This window comes from Opisthocomus hoazin, chromosome 19 (assembly GCF_030867145.1).
Source record: "Opisthocomus hoazin isolate bOpiHoa1 chromosome 19, bOpiHoa1.hap1, whole genome shotgun sequence".
In the NCBI taxonomy this organism is placed as follows: domain Eukaryota; kingdom Metazoa; phylum Chordata; class Aves; order Opisthocomiformes; family Opisthocomidae; genus Opisthocomus; species Opisthocomus hoazin.
The window spans coordinates 17445371-17464696 of NC_134432.1; the positions used below are offsets into that span (position 1 = coordinate 17445371).

General features: G+C 39.7%; 1 protein-coding gene across 5 annotated transcripts in view; it reads left to right on the forward strand.

Annotated features, from left to right (window-relative positions):
- The window catches only part of GAPVD1 (GTPase activating protein and VPS9 domains 1), a 31677-nt gene that overhangs the window by 7090 nt on the left and 5261 nt on the right, over positions 1-19326 (forward strand). For 2 of the 5 annotated variants that reach the window (XM_075439221.1, XM_075439222.1), the window contains 23 exons: positions 81-924; positions 2170-2256; positions 3253-3387; positions 3509-3698; positions 4611-4691; positions 5511-5671; positions 6554-6683; positions 7574-7699; positions 8528-8701; positions 9051-9191; positions 9791-9925; positions 10511-10630; positions 11094-11171; positions 11293-11666; positions 12190-12277; positions 13368-13448; positions 14115-14237; positions 14739-14868; positions 15276-15385; positions 16015-16174; positions 16632-16819; positions 18179-18392; positions 18954-19026. In XM_075439221.1, coding sequence (XP_075295336.1) covers positions 81-924; positions 2170-2256; positions 3253-3387; positions 3509-3698; positions 4611-4691; positions 5511-5671; positions 6554-6683; positions 7574-7699; positions 8528-8701; positions 9051-9191; positions 9791-9925; positions 10511-10630; positions 11094-11171; positions 11293-11666; positions 12190-12277; positions 13368-13448; positions 14115-14237; positions 14739-14868; positions 15276-15385; positions 16015-16174; positions 16632-16819; positions 18179-18392; positions 18954-19026 — 3943 coding nt within the window. The remainder of the gene's footprint in view (positions 1-80; positions 925-2169; positions 2257-3252; positions 3388-3508; positions 3699-4610; positions 4692-5510; positions 5672-6553; positions 6684-7573; positions 7700-8527; positions 8702-9050; positions 9192-9790; positions 9926-10510; positions 10631-11093; positions 11172-11292; positions 11667-12189; positions 12278-13367; positions 13449-14114; positions 14238-14738; positions 14869-15275; positions 15386-16014; positions 16175-16631; positions 16820-18178; positions 18393-18953; positions 19027-19326) is intronic. The other 3 variants (XM_075439223.1, XM_075439224.1, XM_075439225.1) reach the window with 3 other exon arrangements.

Consider the following 19326-nt stretch of genomic DNA (forward strand, 5'->3'; position numbering starts at 1 on the left):
ATAGGTTGACCACGTGGCATCTTTTATGAAGCTTGTTTGCTTAAGAGTTACTTAAACTATTTCAATGTTTTTCTTTAAAGTGCTGAAGCTTCTCCTGCTGAATGTTGCCAGCACGCTAAAATCTTGGAGGACACGCAGTTTGTGGATGGATATAAGCAGTTGGGGTTTCAGGAGACTGCTTATGGAGAGTTCCTAAACAGATTGAGAGAGAACCCCAGGCTTATTGCGTCCTGTCTGGTTGCCGGAGAGAAGCTCAACCAGGACAACACTCAGAGTGTCATTCACACAGTCTTTACCTCCATTTATGGCAATTGCATCATGCAGGAGGATGAGAGCTACCTCCTCCAGGTCCTCCGTTACTTGATTGAATTTGAACTCAAGGAAAGCGACAACCCTAGGCGGCTGTTGAGACGAGGCACCTGTGCATTCAGCATCTTATTCAAACTTTTCTCCGAAGGACTCTTTTCTGCGAAACTGTTTCTTACTGCAACTTTACATGAGCCAATCATGCAGCTTCTGGTTGAAGACGAAGACCACCTGGAAACAGATCCAAACAAGTTGATTGAGAGATTCTCCCCAGTACAACAGGAAAAGTTATTTGGAGAGAAAGGCACAGAAAAGTTCAGGCAAAGAGTCCAAGAGATGGTTGACTCCAATGAGGCCAAGCTGGTGACCTTGGTGAACAAATTCATTGGCTATCTCAAACAAAATACTTACTGTTTTCCTCACAGCTTGAGGTGGATTGTGTCACAAATGTACAAAACTCTCTCGTGTGTAGACAGGCTGGATGTTGGGGAGGTCAGAGCAATGTGCACAGATCTGCTGCTAGCGTGTTTCATCTGTCCTGCAATTGTTAACCCAGAACAGTATGGGATAATTTCTGATGCTCCTATAAATGAGGTGGCGAGATTCAACCTCATGCAGGTATGACTCACCTTAAAGTAGTCTTTAAAAAAAAACCCCAACCCTATGAGAAATGTTCTTTGCCTTTTTTTTTCCCACTAGAACCGATGTTACTACCGTAAAGGTACTGTCCCTCCTACCTGTAAGACGAGTGCTAACAAAAGATGTGTGTTGTTGCTGAAAAGGCATGCTCTAAGGATTATCTGTTTGTTTAAAACAGTGACTTAAAAAAAATGATAGCATGTGTTCCTTAATCTCTTAGAAGAATTGCAAGTGTGCATTACAAAAGCTATTATAAGGGATGGAAGCTAAACTGTAAAAGTGACTGTAAGAGGTATTCTGGAATGTGTGTAAACAGATGTTGTGCTGTTCTTGCTAATGTTAAATATTATGCAAGGTATTGCACAATATAACGAGATATTTTGCGAAAAAGCCTTCTTGTCTGGCAGTAACGACCACTGTTTTTGCTGGGTAGCTGTCTGCTGTTTCTGAGTATTCCCCTGCCCTCAGGACAAATTTTTGTCTTTGTGCAAATACTTGGGCAATTTACTGACAGCGTGTAGAGGTGTAGTCTGAGGGTGGTGGGCAGCACTTCTCTGGCTGAGGATATTGTACACACCGGTAACAAAATCTGCTTTTTAATGTTGTCTGTATAAACTAGACAGTGATTGATTCTCACAATGTAATCATTCCGGTGAGTTTTACTCACGAGATTGTTACTGACAGGGCCCTGCCGGTGTTTTTCTGAAATACATTAGTCGTCTTTTCGTGTGTCCCTGCTTGCGTGTTGTAGCAGAGCTTGCTGTTGGCATCTGTTTAAAAATGAGAGTTGTTTTGCAATTGGAGATTAATAAGTATATGCTCTGAAACAAGGGTTAGTCCGCCTGCTCTTTTTTCTTTTTTTTATATACAGCCTTTTAAAATCTCTAGATTTAAGATGACCTAGATTTAACTCAATTCTTACGTGTTGTAGAAACAAAACATGCTTTGTTCCTGGGAAGGGGGGAAGTACGGATGCTCATAGCATACTGTGTCTGCAGATTTTCTTGTTAAATGCAATGACTGCTTTTTTTCTAAAGCTTCTTGCATTTTTTTCTGCCCTGAAAGCAAGTACAAGACTGTGTCTACTTGATCAGAAGTATTTCTCAGAATATTAAATGGAAAAAAAATTTAGAGTGGAGGCATTCTCGTAACTGTTTTTAATAATAAGGTCCATCATGGTGATGTTTTGCAATGCTTGTTCTTCATACCTCTTTTTCATTTCAGGTTGGGAGACTCCTGCAGCAGTTGGCAATGACAGGCTCTGAGGAGGGAGATCCACGTATGAAGAGCAATCTTGCTAAATTTGACAAAGTAAGAATCCAGACTGAGGAGAGCTGAGGCTCGTGTGTATACTTCATCCTTCTGAAGTCTCTTTATTCGGACATTGCAAAGGACTTACTAAGCGGTTAACTTCCAAGTTACATGGACTGAAAAGCAGATTAAATCCTGCACAACGCTGGGAACAAAATCTTGAGTACTAGAATTAAGGGCTGGGGGTTCTTGCTTCTGCTCTGACATAATACTTCTTAAATTAAAATACAAAGAAGAAATAAAAACAAGCTACCTTTTAAATTGAAATGCTGAATTACTGTCTGTGGTTTTTCTGCTGAACCTAAGGAAAACACTTTTATCTGAAGACAGTTTTTGTATGAGAACTGGTTTAACACCAGGCAATTTGTTAGCGCAAGTAGCTTCTGTTCCTTTTTTGTGTAGTTTTACTTTTTTTGTTCAGCTTGTGCTTCGTTAGTATGAATCATCCATAGCAATACTGAAATTAGCTTTGTCAGAGGAACAGTGAAATGATCTCTGATGTGTTATTGTCATGTGTTTAAAAAACTGTGGATTTTCTTGTGTAACTTCCAGGGTTTTGCTAATTATCATTGTTACCAGTCATCATACAAAGTTACACATTTATTATACAAGTAACATTCAACCAGGTTAGAAAGTGATATTGTGTGTGGCTTCCTTGTTTCACTTTTAGTCTGTGCTCAGCAAATTCTTCAGGAAGGGGCAGTCTAATTGCCGTAAAAAGGTTTAATTTAAAAAAAAAAAATCGTAAGAAGACACCTAGGTAACACTTTTGAATGCAGAAAAGGAATGAAGGAAATGCTAAAACTAGCTGGAAATGCTTTCCTTGCTTGTTCTACAGTCATTTTAATGATATGAGGTATTTTTATCCTAAGATTTTTAAAGTAGGAAGCAAAACTTACATCATTATGTAAACTAGTTAACTCTTGTCGTAACTGATGTTCTTTCCAAAGTCTAGTAAATGGTCTCTCATTTAAAAACTGTTCCTTCTCTTTGCAGAGCTGTGTGGCTGCTTTCCTGGATGTCGTGATTGATGGGCGTGCGGTTGAAACTCCCCCAATGTCTTCTGTTAACCTTCTGGAGGGGTTGAGTAGAACAGTGGTTTACATGACGTACAGCCAGCTAACTGCTCTGGTAATGTCTGAAGTTCTTCAAAAGAAGTAGTATAAACTTGTCCCCATGTGTTTACAGATAGGATAAACAAGGCTAATAATTTACGCTGCAGTTCTTACCAATACTATTTCTAAATTTTTAGGTTGGCTTTATGCGGAATGTAATGTCAAGCGATCAACTTAAGGAAGATCGAATGGCTTTGGAAAACTTGCTGGCAAGCTTACCCCAGAACAAACCAGGGAAAAGCAGCAGCCTTGAAATGACTCCGTATAATACCCCACAACTCTCTCCTGCAACTACTCCAGCCAACAAAAAAAATCGATTACCAATAGGTAAGGAGAGCAAGCAGACTTCTTGCATGATTTCTGATACCTTGATACATTTTTTGTGCGGTTTTTTCAGTCCTCTCTTGGGGTTACTCTTCGACTACACCTTCAGTTCCTACTTTTTCTGTGGAGATGGTGAAGAATTTTCTTTTGCTTAGAAGGCCAGGTAACTTCCTTACTTTCTGATGCAGGTATGGTGAGCTTCCTCACCCTGGATTGAACTTGAGAAAAATGCTGGAGTGGTTGGTAGTCACTCTAGTGCAAGGATAATAGAGGGAAAGTTTGAAGACGGGAGGCAGATTTGGGAGGGAAGATTGTTTAAGAAAGTGGTGAGATGGAAGCGATGACATTTAATTAGTAGGATAGAATAAGTTTAAAATTTTTGTGTCTGAGAAGAGAGCAAATGTGGAGTAGGATGAAAAAGCAAGAGCAGAACTTTTAGAGTATCTGCTGAGAAGAGAAGCTTGCTTCTTTCTCAATTATTTGCCAGTTTCCAATTGTTAGTGTCCTGTAATGCAACTTTGTGTTTGTTGGGTTTTTGTCCTGTTTTTGAATAGGAGTTCTGGGTCTTGAACTTTTCCATTTCAATAATATTTTCTCTTGAAATAGCAAGTGTGGTACTCTTCTTCAGTGTATAATTACATGAATATGACTAGATGGGATATTTTTTGTTTGCTTGGGAGGTTTGGTGTTAGTGTGTAACAGAATGAAAATATGGAGAGCCTGGTAAGTGGCAAAAAGCCCCATAAAACCAACCCCAAAACAAACCTATCCCATGTTGTTTTAACTGTACTTCTGAATGGTTCTGGTCTTAGGCGTATAAAGTAGAGGCACAACAGCATTTATTTTGTTGTATAAAATAGTTTTTGCTCAAATTTTTTATTTCTTTTGTTTCATTTTAATGCTTTCGAAATCCAGGACAGCAATTGGCAGCCATTACTGCCTGGGATACTTCTGCTACCAATCTATCAGCTCATATAACTCTAGTAACCCCTTTTGGTGGGTAATGCCCTCTTTCCATTCTTCTCTGTGAAACTTTTACTGATAACACGTGACTTAAGCATGCCTTTGGTTTACTTTGGCAGTCAGTTGCTTTTTCAGATTTCTTCGCGGATCGCTATATGAAGCTCATTTTGTATGTACATGTAGTTGTTAAAAACACCTTGTGTGCCTTTGTGTGATGGTCAAAATTTGGCTGTAGCTTCTGCACACTTGTCTTGTTTTCCCCAGATCAAATAAAGAAATAACTGGTGTCATGCTGCCATACTTAGAAATCTTAATTCCGTATGGGCGGTTTTCCTTCCGTGGTGCCAAATGTGGGAATATGAGGCTACTTGAAAAGACTAATGAAGAGTCACAGAATAAACCACCTGATGCTGAATTGTGTGTCTATGTTTGACACACCTGTTAGAAAAAGATTTCCCTACTTTTAGGAGAAAAAAACTTCTAAATTTATTAAACAGAGTTATAAACCACAGAAACCTAGACCTTTTTTTGTTGCTAACAAACTTCTTCATTTTCTCAATTAATTGACTAAAGGTCTTTCAGTGACTGGAATATACTGAATATGGGTAGGCAAACAGGACATAGTATAGCTCCTTTCTCTAAACTTTTATGTTGAACGTTTGCTTTTTTACAGTTCAGTACTCAAATTTAAATAGTAGTTCCATCTCTCAAAGTCTAATATGACTTCATTTTGTAAGTTTATTTAGTATGTGCATTGTTAATTCAAAACATCGCTGTTCTGTATTTCCATTGTGTTGTTTCCTTAAACGAGGAAAAGCTTTCTAATGTTGATGTCTCGAAATATTTTCTTAGCAACTCGTAGCAGAAGCAGATCAAATATTCTAATGGATCAGCACGGAGACCATGAAGGATCCTCCCAGGAGACTATCCCAGAAGTTCAGCCGGAAGAAGTGCTGGTGATTTCTTTGGGGACAGGTCCACAGATTACTCCAGGAATGATGTCAGAAAATGAGGTATGCAAAAACTATCCCGTCTCAGATATTTTGAAAAGTACGGCCTCTGCGTTCTCTGGTAGCAGAACAATGAAGTTGTGCCGCTAAGTTTGGGTAGTAAATCCAGAATGGGAATTAAAATCCTTACTTTATTTTACTGAACTGGGGTGTTGTACCTTTCAGATCTCCCTTTGTTAGATTTTTTTTTTTCCTCCCTTAGTATAGCTGCAAGGTGTGAAAAGCAGTATTTTAACACAGGAAAAATGAACCTGGCAGATTTATGAAGAGGCTTTGTCATCTAACATGCTTAAGAGCAAACTTGGGCTATTGTTTCTGAGTCTGAAGAAACGGATTCAGTTACCTCTGTGCATGCTCGCTCCTTTGGATCAAGTGGCGTAGGCGAACGACAGAACTGGAACACTGATCCTGACGGCACAGGCCCAGCTTCTTCTGAGGGCGGAGCTGTGGTGGTGTTGCCATGAATGCCTTCAGGCTGTGCCGCGTAGGGTAAGGCTGGTTTTACAGCCTGTGCTGTCACCAGCTGCAGTGCAGCTTCTGCTTTCATCTTTGCTGCCTTGCCGGATGGTTCGGATTATCTCCTTTTGCAGCCTCGTAACGATCCGTCTCCGTATGACGTTAGTCTGCTGGGGTGATGAGGGAGCTGGTGGCTCCGTTACTATCAGGGCTTGCCTTGTGTTCACAGCTTGCTTACCTTACATTCTCTCCAGGCTCTGACTTCCGAGGTAGCTATTTTTTTTCAAACAGAATGTTAGAAATTGATAGTGCCATTAACATCTAGGGGAAAAAATGCAAAAAATGTGTGCAATGTTTTGTTTACTGTTTGATTATCTGAAAAAAATGGATGATTTTAAGGAAGTCTTGCTGCTCTCTCCCACTCTCCAGGTCTTAAATATGCAGCTTGCAGATGGCGGGCAAGGAGATGTCCCTGTTGATGAAAACAAACTCCATGGTAAACCTGATAAAACCTTGCGCTTTTCCCTCTGCAGTGATAATCTGGAAGGAATATCTGAAGGTGAAGGGCTACTTAAGTCTTGAAGAAGTTTTGTCCCCTTTTTTTTTTCCCTTAACTATAAAAGGAACTTCTGTTAAATACAGCATGTCATCTTTGCCATTGTGAAGACTCTGCTATTTTACTCTGAGAGCCATTCAAAGAAAAAAGTCTGGAGCTAAATTTTGACCTGCAAAGGCATAACTGAGTCTGAGAGTTAGGAAGAAAAAAACTGTGTGTATTTGGAAAGAGAAAACAGAGGAATTTTTTTTTTTTTTTTTTTTTTTTTGGTGCTTAAGTGCAGCACTAATTATTAAGATAATCTAATTTAGCTCTAAACTTAGACATTTCAGACTTATTTTTCATCATGCTTTAATAAGCTATTACATATCTCAGAATAGTTTCTGGACTCTGGACAACTCCTTTATATGAAGCTCAGACACAACACAGTACAGGTTTATTTGTGATATTGAAGATGTTTGTACAGATTGCTCAGCATGCAATATTTTGTATAACTTTCATGATGTAGTTTTTGCACTTTCTCTCCTCAAAATAAGAAAAAAAATTCAAAGTCAAGTAAACAAATTAGTGGCAAAGACTTTATTTGCTTTGTAGTTAGTTAAGCATGGTAATGGTGAGAGGTCAGCAGTTTCTGGTAATGTGTTTGTAGATTATTATAAGTAGTGTAGTACTGTAAACATGGGAAGCACACATCACAGTGTGGGCTGAGTATCTGTAGAACAGGGATCAAGAATAGAGCAAATATACATTTAGTTCATCAATTCAGTGTTTTATATTGGAACTGCTACTTCATTTCTTTTTATCTTCCTAGGTAATTGTGTCCTGGATTGTTAATGTTGTATATTTAGGAACTGTTTTTCAACTTAGATTTACCGTAAAATCTGTTTTCACAGGTCCTTCAAACCGCTCCAACTCTGTGTCATCTTTGGATTTAGAAGGGGAGTCTGTGTCCGAGCTTGGGGCGGGCCCCTCCGGGAGCAACGGTGTAGAAGCTCTGCAGTTGTTAGAGCACGAGCAAGGCAGGTGCAGATTCTCTAACACAAGTGCCTGAGGTGCGGTAGATGGTAAAGTTGATGTTCTGTGGAAAAAAGTTGGAAAATTGACTAGTTTAGGAAAATATAAGTGAAAGTGTTCCCTGTGCAATAACTCTTGCATTCATTTATGGGTTTGTTTGGTTATTTTCCCCCCTAGAAATATTTCTTGTAGTCCATTGTTAGGAAAACGAAATTGCGTGGGATTTTGCTTAAGTCTTTTATAGGAAACTGCTTGTAAACTTTTGCTTCATACCAAGTTTTTGCTTTCAGGGAACAGGGTGGTCTGGGTTGGAGTAGTCTTACAGCATCTGGATAGCTTTCTGTTTAATATATATGTTTGTCAAACACTGGAACAGGTTGCCCAAAGAGATTGGGGTGTCTCCAGCCTTGGAGATACTCAAAACATGACTGGATGTGGCCATGGGCAACCTGCTGTAACTGACCCTGTTTTGAGACCGGGAGCTGCGTTTGAATGATCTCTGGAGGTCCCTTCCGACTTCAGCTTTTCTGTGTTGAGTTCTTCTTACAGGAATTGTATCAGTTTCTTGATAGTGTGCTAAATTCTATTCATTTTATCTGTCAATTTGGTTGATAGGTCACCATGTGTAGTTTAAGATGTGTGAAATGTGCTTAAAAACTGTTTTCAGGCAGCATTTCTTGAATGGTACAATAGTGCTTTACAGGCCATACTTTAAAACACTGCCTTACCTGACAGAATTAGAGGGTTGTTTCGTTTGGAGTTTTTTCTTATTTTCAATCAGAAATAATTGGAGAAGCCTTTTAAAAAACTGCGAACTTCTTACTTTTACATAGCCACAACTCAGGATAATCTTGATGACAAGCTCCGTAAATTTGAAATCCGTGATATGATGGGGTTGACTGATGACAGAGATATATCAGAAACCGTGAGCGAAACTTGGAGTACAGATGTCTTGGGAAGTGACTTCGATCCAAATATTGATGAGGATCGTTTGCAAGAAATAGCAGGTAACTCGGTGGTACATCTGGTATGTTCAAACGCTTCGTGCTTGCTCTTATAATAGCGAGGCTGCAGAGCCCTCCTCCTCTCTTTCAAAATAGGTGTGTTTTCGCTGATCGAACTGGAGCTTTTCTGTGGGAGAATGTTGTGTCCGTGACCTGTATTACATTTGGTTGCTCATTTCTATCTTTTCGACGTTGTGTTGCATGGTTATTAATTACTTTATTACTTTATTACTTTATTACTTTATTACTTTATTACTTAAAATGTGTTCTTGTTTTTCTCTCTTGTTAGAGCTGTCTTCAGGAAGCCTGTATCTAGCATATCTAGCTATACGCTTTGGCTTTACTTTTGCAGGTGCAGCTGCAGAGAACGTGCTAGGCAGCTTGCTGTGTTTGCCAGGTTCAGGATCCGTGTTGCTTGATCCCTGCACAGGTTCAACCATATCAGAAACCACAAGTGAGGCGTGGAGTGTGGAAGTATTACCGAGTGATTCAGGTCAGAACCGTGTGGTTTTTGCCGATTTCTTTAGCATGAATCAAGACTCTTCCAGAGGCAGGCCCTGCAAAACAACAGCCTCTCTTTCTTCCAGAAATTACAGTCCTAGGGCTAAGTTAGTGTTTGTGAATACTTCCAGTATTAACAGGACAAACTGTTCCTAGGCAGAGAGAGGATGGAAAGCATTGTGAGAGACTTATGTTACTTAAGAAATTCTTAAGGGCCAAAAAGGGAGAGAAGGGATTGCAAAGCAAACTTCTGTTTGTTTTCCTTCCCTATGATGTTAAATAGGTCTATCTTAGGATCACAGTTTATTTTGGGTAGTGAAGATTTGACTGTGTACTGTTGTCTCTAAGGAATACGATGCTTAAACCAGTAAAAACTTCTTAGAGTGCCCATGCAGACAGAGCGTTGCTCTCTCTGCAGAGTCCTGCCTTCTCTATAGGGAGAAAACTCTTGCTGAAGTGGTTGAGTTAGCTTAGAACTTAATATGCTAAACCAACACATACCCCCCTTCCCTCTGTATGCAAATATTAAGGGAGCATGGCATTGAGTAATGATACTTTTTTTCTCTACTCTCCGCGGTTTCCCTTTTGTAGAGGCCCCAGACTTAAAACAGGAGGAAAGACTACAAGAACTGGAAAGCTGTTCCGGGCTGGGTAGCACATCTGATGACACAGATGTAAGGGAGGTCAGTTCTCGACCCAGTACACCAGGCCTCAGCGTTGTATCAGGTGTGTTTAACTGTCTCTGAAAGCATGCTGATCTAATGCTGATCAGCATCCGCTTTGCTGCACTTTCTTTAGTCATACATCATTTTGCTCGTAAAATAGCTTTTTGCACTCATTCTGGCATTTTCAAAGCAGCAATTCTTTGTTCATCTTACAGAGGAAATAAAAAAGGCAGCAGAGCATCAAATACTCTGTGCTACAATGGCAGTGGTTGTTAGCAGTGGAGTATTAATTTGGAAGAAATTCTTAATTTTCTTGCGTTTAGTCTTATTATCACAACTTTTTGTATTTAAGTAAATCGGCATGTATCTACTTCAGTTCTTTGTTTTCTGCAAAGTATTTAACAGAGTGAGATGTCTTTCTAATGTCCACTGTGAAAGTGTATTTGTGCCTGTGTTAAAACAGTTGAAGATAGAGAGCAGAAATAAAGTATTATTTTAAGAGCATAGAGATTCGTGAAGTCTCTAGGTGCTGCTCTGAGTTAGGGCTTGATTATTGCAGTGTTCCCCAGACATTTTAACAGCTTCAGGATTTTGCTTCCTTTTTCTCTGAAAGACTATTACAGATGATTCTTTTGTTATGTGTAAGGTATTAGTGCAACATCTGAAGATATTCCTAATAAGATTGAGGACCTGAGGTCTGAATGTAGCTCTGACTTTGGGGGAAAAGATTCTGTGACGAGTCCTGACATGGATGAAACTGCCCATGGTAAGTAAGTTACTACCTGTAAATGAGAATTGGAATCTCTGGTAACTGAAGTCTCACAAGTGACATTTGTAGAATCCTTGAATTTTACAGTTTCTCCCAATTTCAAAGTTCTGGTGGCTAAGCTTAACATTTTCCTTATTTGCTAGCACTGAATATGTTTGACAAAGAGACTCCGGTACTTTCTAGTACTAGATCTATGGACTAATTCCGTTTGGTGACACTGACTGTCCTCTTGCATTTTGGAATTGGTCTGCTCCTCAAGATTTCCCCACTGTTTGTGATGTGATTCTTTGATCATTTCAGCATACCACGGAGATCCTTCCGTATAAGAATAACTTTAAAAATATTTTGCAATATAAATTTTGTAAACTTTGGCTGCTGATGGCCATTTTTCCAATGTCCCTTATGTTGTAGGTAGTTCTTGGTACAGTGCTAACTTGTTTTTTTTTTCCCTGTGTTTCAGGGGCCAGTCACTTGACATCTCCTCCTTCTCAGACAGATTCTTTGCTTGCGTTGTTTGACCCTCTGTCATCAAACGAGGGTGAGCTGTAAAGAATAAGCCTTTTTTAAAAAAGGCATTTTCAATGCTTCTGTGTTAGTACCAGCTAATTTGGAAGAATTGTAAAAGAAATGTGTGTGGCCTTTTGTGCTTATGACCACAGGTGTATCGGCTGTAGTAAGGCCTAAAGTACACTATGCAAGACCCTCTCATCCACCACCGGATCCACCGATCTTGGAAGGAGCTATGGGAGGTAATGAGGCCCGATTACCAAACTTTGGATCTCACAGTTTAATTCCAACTGATTTAGAAGCATTCAAGCAGAGGCATTCTTATCCGGAGAGGCTAGTCCGCAGTAGGAGTTCAGATATAGTATCATCAGTTCGGAGACCTATGAGTGATCCTGGGTGGAACCGGCGTCCTGGTAACGAGGAGAGGGAGCTTCCTATGCCGACCACCGGCACTGGGGCAGCCGTTCTGGTGGCTGCATCTCAGTCATCATCTTCGTCTCCCAGTAAAGACTCCTCTAGGGGAGAGGTAAGGCTTCTATTTATCATTTTATTTTTTTTCAGCATGCCTGCTTTAATTGTGCATCTAATACCAGAAAGCTGGTATTAAGTGTGTTTAGTCAAGGAATTACAATGCACTTTTGTTACCTTTTAAATGATGGCCATTAATGTTTTACAAGCTAAAGCTACAAATGTTCAGAGTGGCTTAAATGAGTCTGGCTTCTCTCAAGTTTACTGGGTGAGCTTTACTTGATTTGGTGGGACTTCAGAAATAGATTTGTTGTAGTGTTTACATTTAAAATGCAGCAGCACCTTGAAAAGTAATTTTCTTTAAAAAAGAAATAAGTGAAATCTAAGTTTCTTCAAGTCTTTGGTTTTGCATTTACAGGCTGCCCTCTTCAGGAGGGATATTTCTAACTTAATCTGTTGTGGCTGTTCTCTGCTGTAGTTCCGTTTTTACAGTCAATGTAGCAAAACCCAACGTGAAGGAGAAATTTTATCTTTGCACTTGGTATGGTAAATGCTCAAATGTAGCCTCTGCCCTTCTACAGATTGAAGAACGAAAAGACAGTGATGATGAAAAGTCTGACAGAAACAAGCCCTGGTGGAGGAAGCGTTTTGTGTCTGCCATGCCCAAAGGTAAGATCATGTCTGTCTGACTTTGGTACTTTAAGAAGAGTGCATGCTGCCTTTATTATATCTGTAGTCACTTTTATGGAAACTTTCTACAGTTTCACTTTGAAAAGCTGACCAGACTGACATAGATGTGTTATGGATTAATAGCTGTCCTGTTTAGTTTTGAGAAATAAAGGATTCTTATTTATAAAATAGCAAGTGTTGCAGTAAAGAGAGAATTACTGAAATGCAAAGTATGCAGTACCTGTAGAGAGGTGTGTAAGCTGAAAGGAATTTGGTTAGCTGTTGTGTTATCTGAATCATTCGGTAACCTTGGAATCCTTATGTGAGGCCAGCCATTTCATAGCTGTATGGGATTAACTTCGTTGCAGCTTCTTAATTCTCTATGGATGGTTGCGTGCTAGTTGGAGGATATCGATAACTTAGGATATCTCTTGTAACATGGCATGAGTGGAAATTAGACTTTGGCTATTTATAAAGTAAAGCTTGTTAAAGACAAATATTTGGCTTTCATGCTGTGAATAATGGCAACTGTGGATGGAACAATGTGTGCAATATTAGATATTCTTGCCTTTTTTTTAAAACAGACTTTCAGTTAGAAAAGAACCAACGTAATCCTTGCAGTCTCTGTGTGACTTTGGATAATGTTATAGTATTTTAATACCACTTGGTTTGCTATTCCGTTTCACAGTGTACTGTCTTTGCATCTTCTCGCTGAACTTACCACTGGGAGTGAGTTGCCAGAAAATATTCATGTCAGTATGACCAATATTTGAGTTAGGACTATTGGCTAAACCGAAGTATAAATATGTAAATAAAAAGGGAAGCCACCTGACTTCCTTGGCTAGTAGTTGCCTAGAGCATACTGTACCTGGAAGCCAACACTGTTCTGCTGGCTCACGGCGGGTTGTCTGGTAAAGGTAGAGCTTACTACATATGATGACAGTACAGTTCTGCTTCACCCCGTAGACAGGCTTATGCTTTTATTGAAGTTTATTTGGTGACAAACTTCTGCATTAGCCACTTTCTTGAAGTTTCTTCAATCTGACCATTATCTCAGAATAGTCTTTGATAAGGTACCTTGCTTTTTCAGCTCCTATTCCATTTAGAAAGAAAGAAAAACAAGAAAAAGACAAAGATGACATGGTGCCTGACAGATACGCAACACTTCAAGGTATGTGAATAATATCATCATAGTAATTTTGTCTCAGAACGTGCCCTCTAGAGTTCCACAGTGCCCACCAGGTATCTGTTTACAGAAAGGTGTACGCTGTTGTAGTTGATGATCACCACTGGCTTTCTGAATAAGAAAGTGGATGAAGATTTCTTGCCTTGAAGACTGTTTTTAAGTTGTCATGTTTCTGTCAGTATGTATAGTACTGGATTCTCGACTCAAGTCTTCATGGTTTTGGTTTGGGTTTTTTTTCGTCATTATAAAGCTCATGCCCTTATCATAGCTGAGCTGTAAGGATAGCTGCAGACACGTTCCTGTAATAATTACTTCAGTGCTAAACTAAACATGATTTGAACCTGGGTGTTTAGTTTTCTGTCTGACTAATCATTTCTGGAAGTCTTCAAATATTAAAAAAATATTTGTGTATACAGTATAAGTATGCTAAGGATCTGGCTTGATTTGTTCACTTTCATTGTGCCTTTTACCCCCCATGCTTTTGCGTCTGACGTTATAAATATATTTGAGTTGTGGCTACATGGAAAGCAAGCAGCTCTTTGTTTGGTGTGGCTAAAACCAGAGTCCAAACGTGTAGGTCTAAATTGTTGTGTTTGCTTTCCGTTGGCACAATACAGTGTTAACTCCTGTTGTTTTTAATGGTCTTTTCAGATGATCCCAGCCCAAGGCTCAGCGCACAGGCGCAAGCTGCAGAAGACATTCTGGACAAATACAGGAATGCGATTAAGCGAACCAGTCCTAGTGAAGGAGCTATAGTAAACTATGATGGTGCAGGTGAGAACCTGGCTTTTATAACAGCACTAACATAGTTTCTCCTCCTTAAAGATAAAAACACTTTAGTACTCTAGACCACTGTTAGTACTAACAGCTGAACAATGAGAGCTCTAAACTAGGCATATTTTGTCAAATAATCTGTGGGACAGTCCCTCGGAGGCTGGGAATTGAATCAATATTCCCGAGACAGCTCTTTCGTATTGCCATTGAGGTGGCTGTGTGTTAATAGCACATCTCTTACCAGTGTTTTATTTTGGTTTTTTTTTAATGCATAGTGAAGAAGTATATTGCCTTCCAAAACCAATGCAAGTTCTTCTTAGTGACTTGTAGATCGCATGTTTTTAATACACTTTTTTCACTTACTCAGAATGAGTTGTTTTATGTGCTGTCTCCATTCCCCTCCTGACCTTAGAATAACAAGAAGAAAATAGAGAATATTAATCCAGTTTCTTCTTCTGAGTCCTCTCTTCCAGTGTAATGTTGTTCTTTTCATTTCCATAGAGGCTATCGGGGATGGTGAGAGTATGCATGACTCTCCACGTGATGAGGCTTTGCAAAATATGTCTGCAGATGATCTCCCAGACTCTGCAAGTCAAGTAGCACAGCCACAAAGTTCTGCTTTCTCCTATAGGTAAATACATTTGCAGATTTAATCTTGTCCACAAAGTAGAATTAAAAGCTGAAGCCATGTGATTGTTTCCCACAAAAATCTTAATGTGGATCAATTGTAAACTTTTCCGTGCTTTGAGTTTTATGCATCTTGAACTGTCATATTTCCACTGATGAAGGGGGGGTATTGTAACCTGAGAGGACAGGGCAGTTCAGCGTTTAGGAGATTCCTTTGAAACTGGTCTAGGTGCTATATCAAAAGAACCGGTATTCCAAAGCCTTGACAGCATTGGTATATTAAGATTATGTTAAATAACTTTTAGGCAGTATTTGAAAAACAAACCCAAAAAACCTCAAAAAGTAAAGACTTCTTTTTGAAGAAGCAGACCTTGCACTAACTTTATTAAGAAAATATTTTTCCTCTTTAAGGGATGCAAAGAAGAAATTGAGATTGGCTCTTTGTTCAGCAGATTCTGTTGCCTTCCCGATGTTGACACATTCAACAAGGAATGGTCTGCCAGACCACACAGACCCTGAAGGTAAATGCTCTTTATGCACACAGGTATTTTTTAGTGTGCGTGTCTCTTCTTTTGCCCCGTCCAGTGGCACTTGTACTGCACCATTTATGGTAGCTTCTGTTTGGTATAGATACAGAAGGCATAGGCCATCTTTTGCCCCCCAGAATGTTTTCTTTCTTACTCCACAAATAAACCTGCTAACTAAATCTGGTCTAATTATTTTTTTATAATGAAGTATTTCACATATAGTGCAGGTAGAGACTGAACCTGTAGAACAGACTCCCAAAATGCATGTAATGTTGCAAATTGCGCTACAGTACTAATAGAGTAGCTTGAATGATTTACTGAGTCTTTACGTTGACTTGGTGTATGCATCTTGTGCTTGTAACCCTCCGTTCATTCTAGGTTTATTTGCAGCCAGGTGAATTTGTTGGCTTATCTGGTCCTCTTCACATTTCAGAATGGTTGTAAATACTAAATAAGATAGTGGTAGGAAAGCTTATCCCTTGATATCTGGAAAATTCAGAAAGACTTATTAATTGTTCTTAAATAACATTTATTGCCTCATGTACAGAAATTTTGTTTTAAACTGTTACGTGTTTCCCATATTCAAAAGCAGTTTTATTTTCATCATGCCTTTTCTTTATTAGATAATGAAATTGTGTGCTTCTTGAAAGTTCAGCTAGCTGAAGCTATTAACCTACAAGACAAGAACTTGATGGCCCAGCTGCAAGAGACAATGCGATGTGTGAGCCGCTTTGATAACAGGACCTGTCGAAAGCTGCTGGCGTCTATTGCGGAGGACTACAGGTAGTTTGTTCAGTATCCTCGTATTAATGTGTTTCCAAAAGCATGTATTTATTCACCAGCAGGTTGGGAAGGTCCCTTTTGATTTAAATTGTACTTTACTAAATCAGATTATGTCATCTCTGCTTCCCCACAAAATCACCTGTCTGCTAATGGCTTTAAAAAGCTTGGACCTTAAGTCAGTCCAAATAGTAATAAACTCAGGTTAAGTCAATTTGTGGCTAATGTTCAGCTCTAGCACACAAGAGACGCTGTTTGGAACTTGCTTTAATCTGGCATTCTGGAGTGCTGTAAGGGCAGTGAATTCAGTCAGAGAAATCTGTGTGAGGCGGAACTTCCTAATTCAGGCGTTACCTTTGTTTTGTAAACAGCACGTTGAAGATTCCTCTTGCAGTACAACTTAACAGCTATTAGTCTCTATCTTTATTGTGAATCTAATGTAGAGCACTTCTTATTTTAGGAAAAGAGCTCCATATATCGCTTATTTAACTCGGTGTCGCCAAGGCCTGCAAACGACACAAGCGCACTTGGAAAGGCTGTTGCAAAGAGTTCTGCGAGATAAAGAAGTGGCCAACAGATACTTCACTACAGTATGTGTGAGGTTACTGCTAGAGAGCAAGGAAAAGAAAATAAGGGAGTTTATTCAAGGTAAGATGAATGCAGACTGTGGAATGTTTATATTCCTTTCCTCCTTATTTAGATGCTGCCTCACGTTACTGTTTTAAAATACAACTTCTGATCTGAGGAGCCGATTCCTAAAATGGTTTGCATTTCAGCTGGTGAATTAGTGGCTCAAATAGACAGATTACTGTGACTTAACAGTGTGTTGTGGCAGCTAAGCCGTGGTAACTGTGTGCATTTTTCATGGGCTAAGAGAACAAAGAGAACTTGACCTCGATTGGCCTAAAGAACTGTGCTAAGTCATATTATCTATCATCTGCCCCATGGAAGAAGCAGGAATACTGTTCATTGTTGTAGATCTACTGATAAATGATAAAATAAATTGCAGCATGCAGTCCTCAGTATGGAAGCTATGGTTGCACCTTAGAAGATATAGGGAATAGTAGTAGTATGAATGAAATAAATCAAAGATTTCAAAATATCATAGCATAAAGGATATGAAAGACAACTCTCTTGAAACAGAGCCACTTTAAACTATTTCTGTGTTCTCTATGCGCATGCCTGCCTTAATAAAGTACATAAGAACTCTGGAGTCAATTCTTGCTCCTGGAGCATACAGTGCTGCATATTAAATGTGCTGAATAGGCTGGAATTAATATGAGAACTTGTATATACTGGCGTTAAAGTTCTGGTAATAAGATTCAGTGACCTAGGAAGGAGTTAAAGCCCTTTCATTGGACAGAAAGGAGACAGCTATTTCTGGATGATCTAAAAGAGAAACTGGCAACTGTGGCATTTGGGCTGCTGGCAGATGTGAGTGGCAGTTGTCTTCTGGTGCAGAGTGCTATAAATATGGAGCCGATGAATGGCCAGGGATTTGGTCATGCTGCATTAACTTGGCTGCATCCCTCATTCTGTATTTTGTAGATAAATATGAAAGTTGCAACTATGCGTACTGAATAAAGGTAGGGGTAGGAAATGGTACACATGGGTTTTCTTGAGATCTTCCCCCGCCCCTCCTCTTTCAGCATCTGACAACTTTGCGTGCGCTGGTTCTGGTGATTGTTCTGGGTGTTATCTCTGTGGGTGGCTGGAAAGAAGGCGTAAGAACTGGCACTGCAGAGGAAGTGATTCACACAGCATCAAGTAGAGTATTTTGACCATATGCTTTGCTAAACGTGTTCTATATGCTTTTCCTTTAATTCCTCCATTTATTTCAAGTGTTCCTGCTTGTATTTCCCTTACTGGGGTGTGGGCAAAAAAAAGCCTCAGTGCTGCCTGGCAACAAGTCTGAAGTAGATTCTGGACTCTTCTTTCCAGAGAAACTTATCAGCTATAACGCTTTTTACTTAACTGAATATTCTCACTCTTGTTTCTTTTTATCAGATTTCCAGAAACTCACAGCAGCAGATGATAAAACAGCCCAAGTTGAGGATTTCCTTCGGTTCTTATATGGGGCTATGGCTCAGGATGCCATATGGCAGAATGCCAGTGAAGAACAGCTTCAGGATGCACAACTAGCTATAGAACGCAGTGTGATGAATCGTATTTTCAAACTTGCGTTCTACCCTAATCAGGATGGAGACATTCTGCGTGACCAGTGAGTAAATGTAGTTTGAAGTACCTGGTTTCTCTTTTGCAGCTGCTGCAGGTGGAACCTGCGCAGTCTTCGTGTGACAGACGTGACCAAGTCAGCCATGCTGTACAAACTCATGTTTTCTTTCAGAACGCTTTGTAAAAGAACAAGGAAGTGCTTTAGCATCATGTGCAAAAGTTTGTTTGCAACAAACTGCTAGAACAGAGTAAAATTGCAAATGTAATGACCTGGGATACAGACTTTCAGATCTGCAAGTGTGTATGCACATGATCAAAATCTGCTTCGGGACTCGCTCCTTCCATTTTCCATGCATTTGGGGTTTTTGAGTTGTAGAAGACAGGCTGTTTGAATGCTCTGCTGGCTGTGGGGTTGGGCTGGGTTGTACGGCAGAACCCTTTGCATCTGTTATTGACCTAGTGTCTGTTAGCTGTAGGACCATCATGATTATATGCATTCCTGGGGATCTCTCTTGTGGTATCAAACTTAAAACTAGTGGGAAACCCCAGGGGACTGCTGGCTGGCTGCTGCTTACTATTCACTCTTGGCTTTTGTGTTTGTTTTCAGGGTCCTTCATGAGCACATACAGAGGCTATCTAAAGTAGTGACTGCAAACCACAAAGCACTTCAGATACCTGAGGTAACAACTTCCCCTTTCCTTCACTTTCCTATCTGCGTCAGGGTGCTTGGTTTTGCTGCTGTGTGGGATGGGGAAGAGGGTTGGTTTTTTTCACACTTAGAAGCATTGCTTTTCTGTCTGTGACAGCTGAAATATCCTGCAGGAACAACATGCTCTACCTGTGCTTTGATATCTTCCACTGAGTGATCCTTCCAAATTATATATTTTCTGATTTTCCCACTTCTGTCCTGATAGTAAGATTAAAGAACTAATACTGCACTGCACTAAGATGCAGTAACTTTCTGATAATATGCTTCAAAA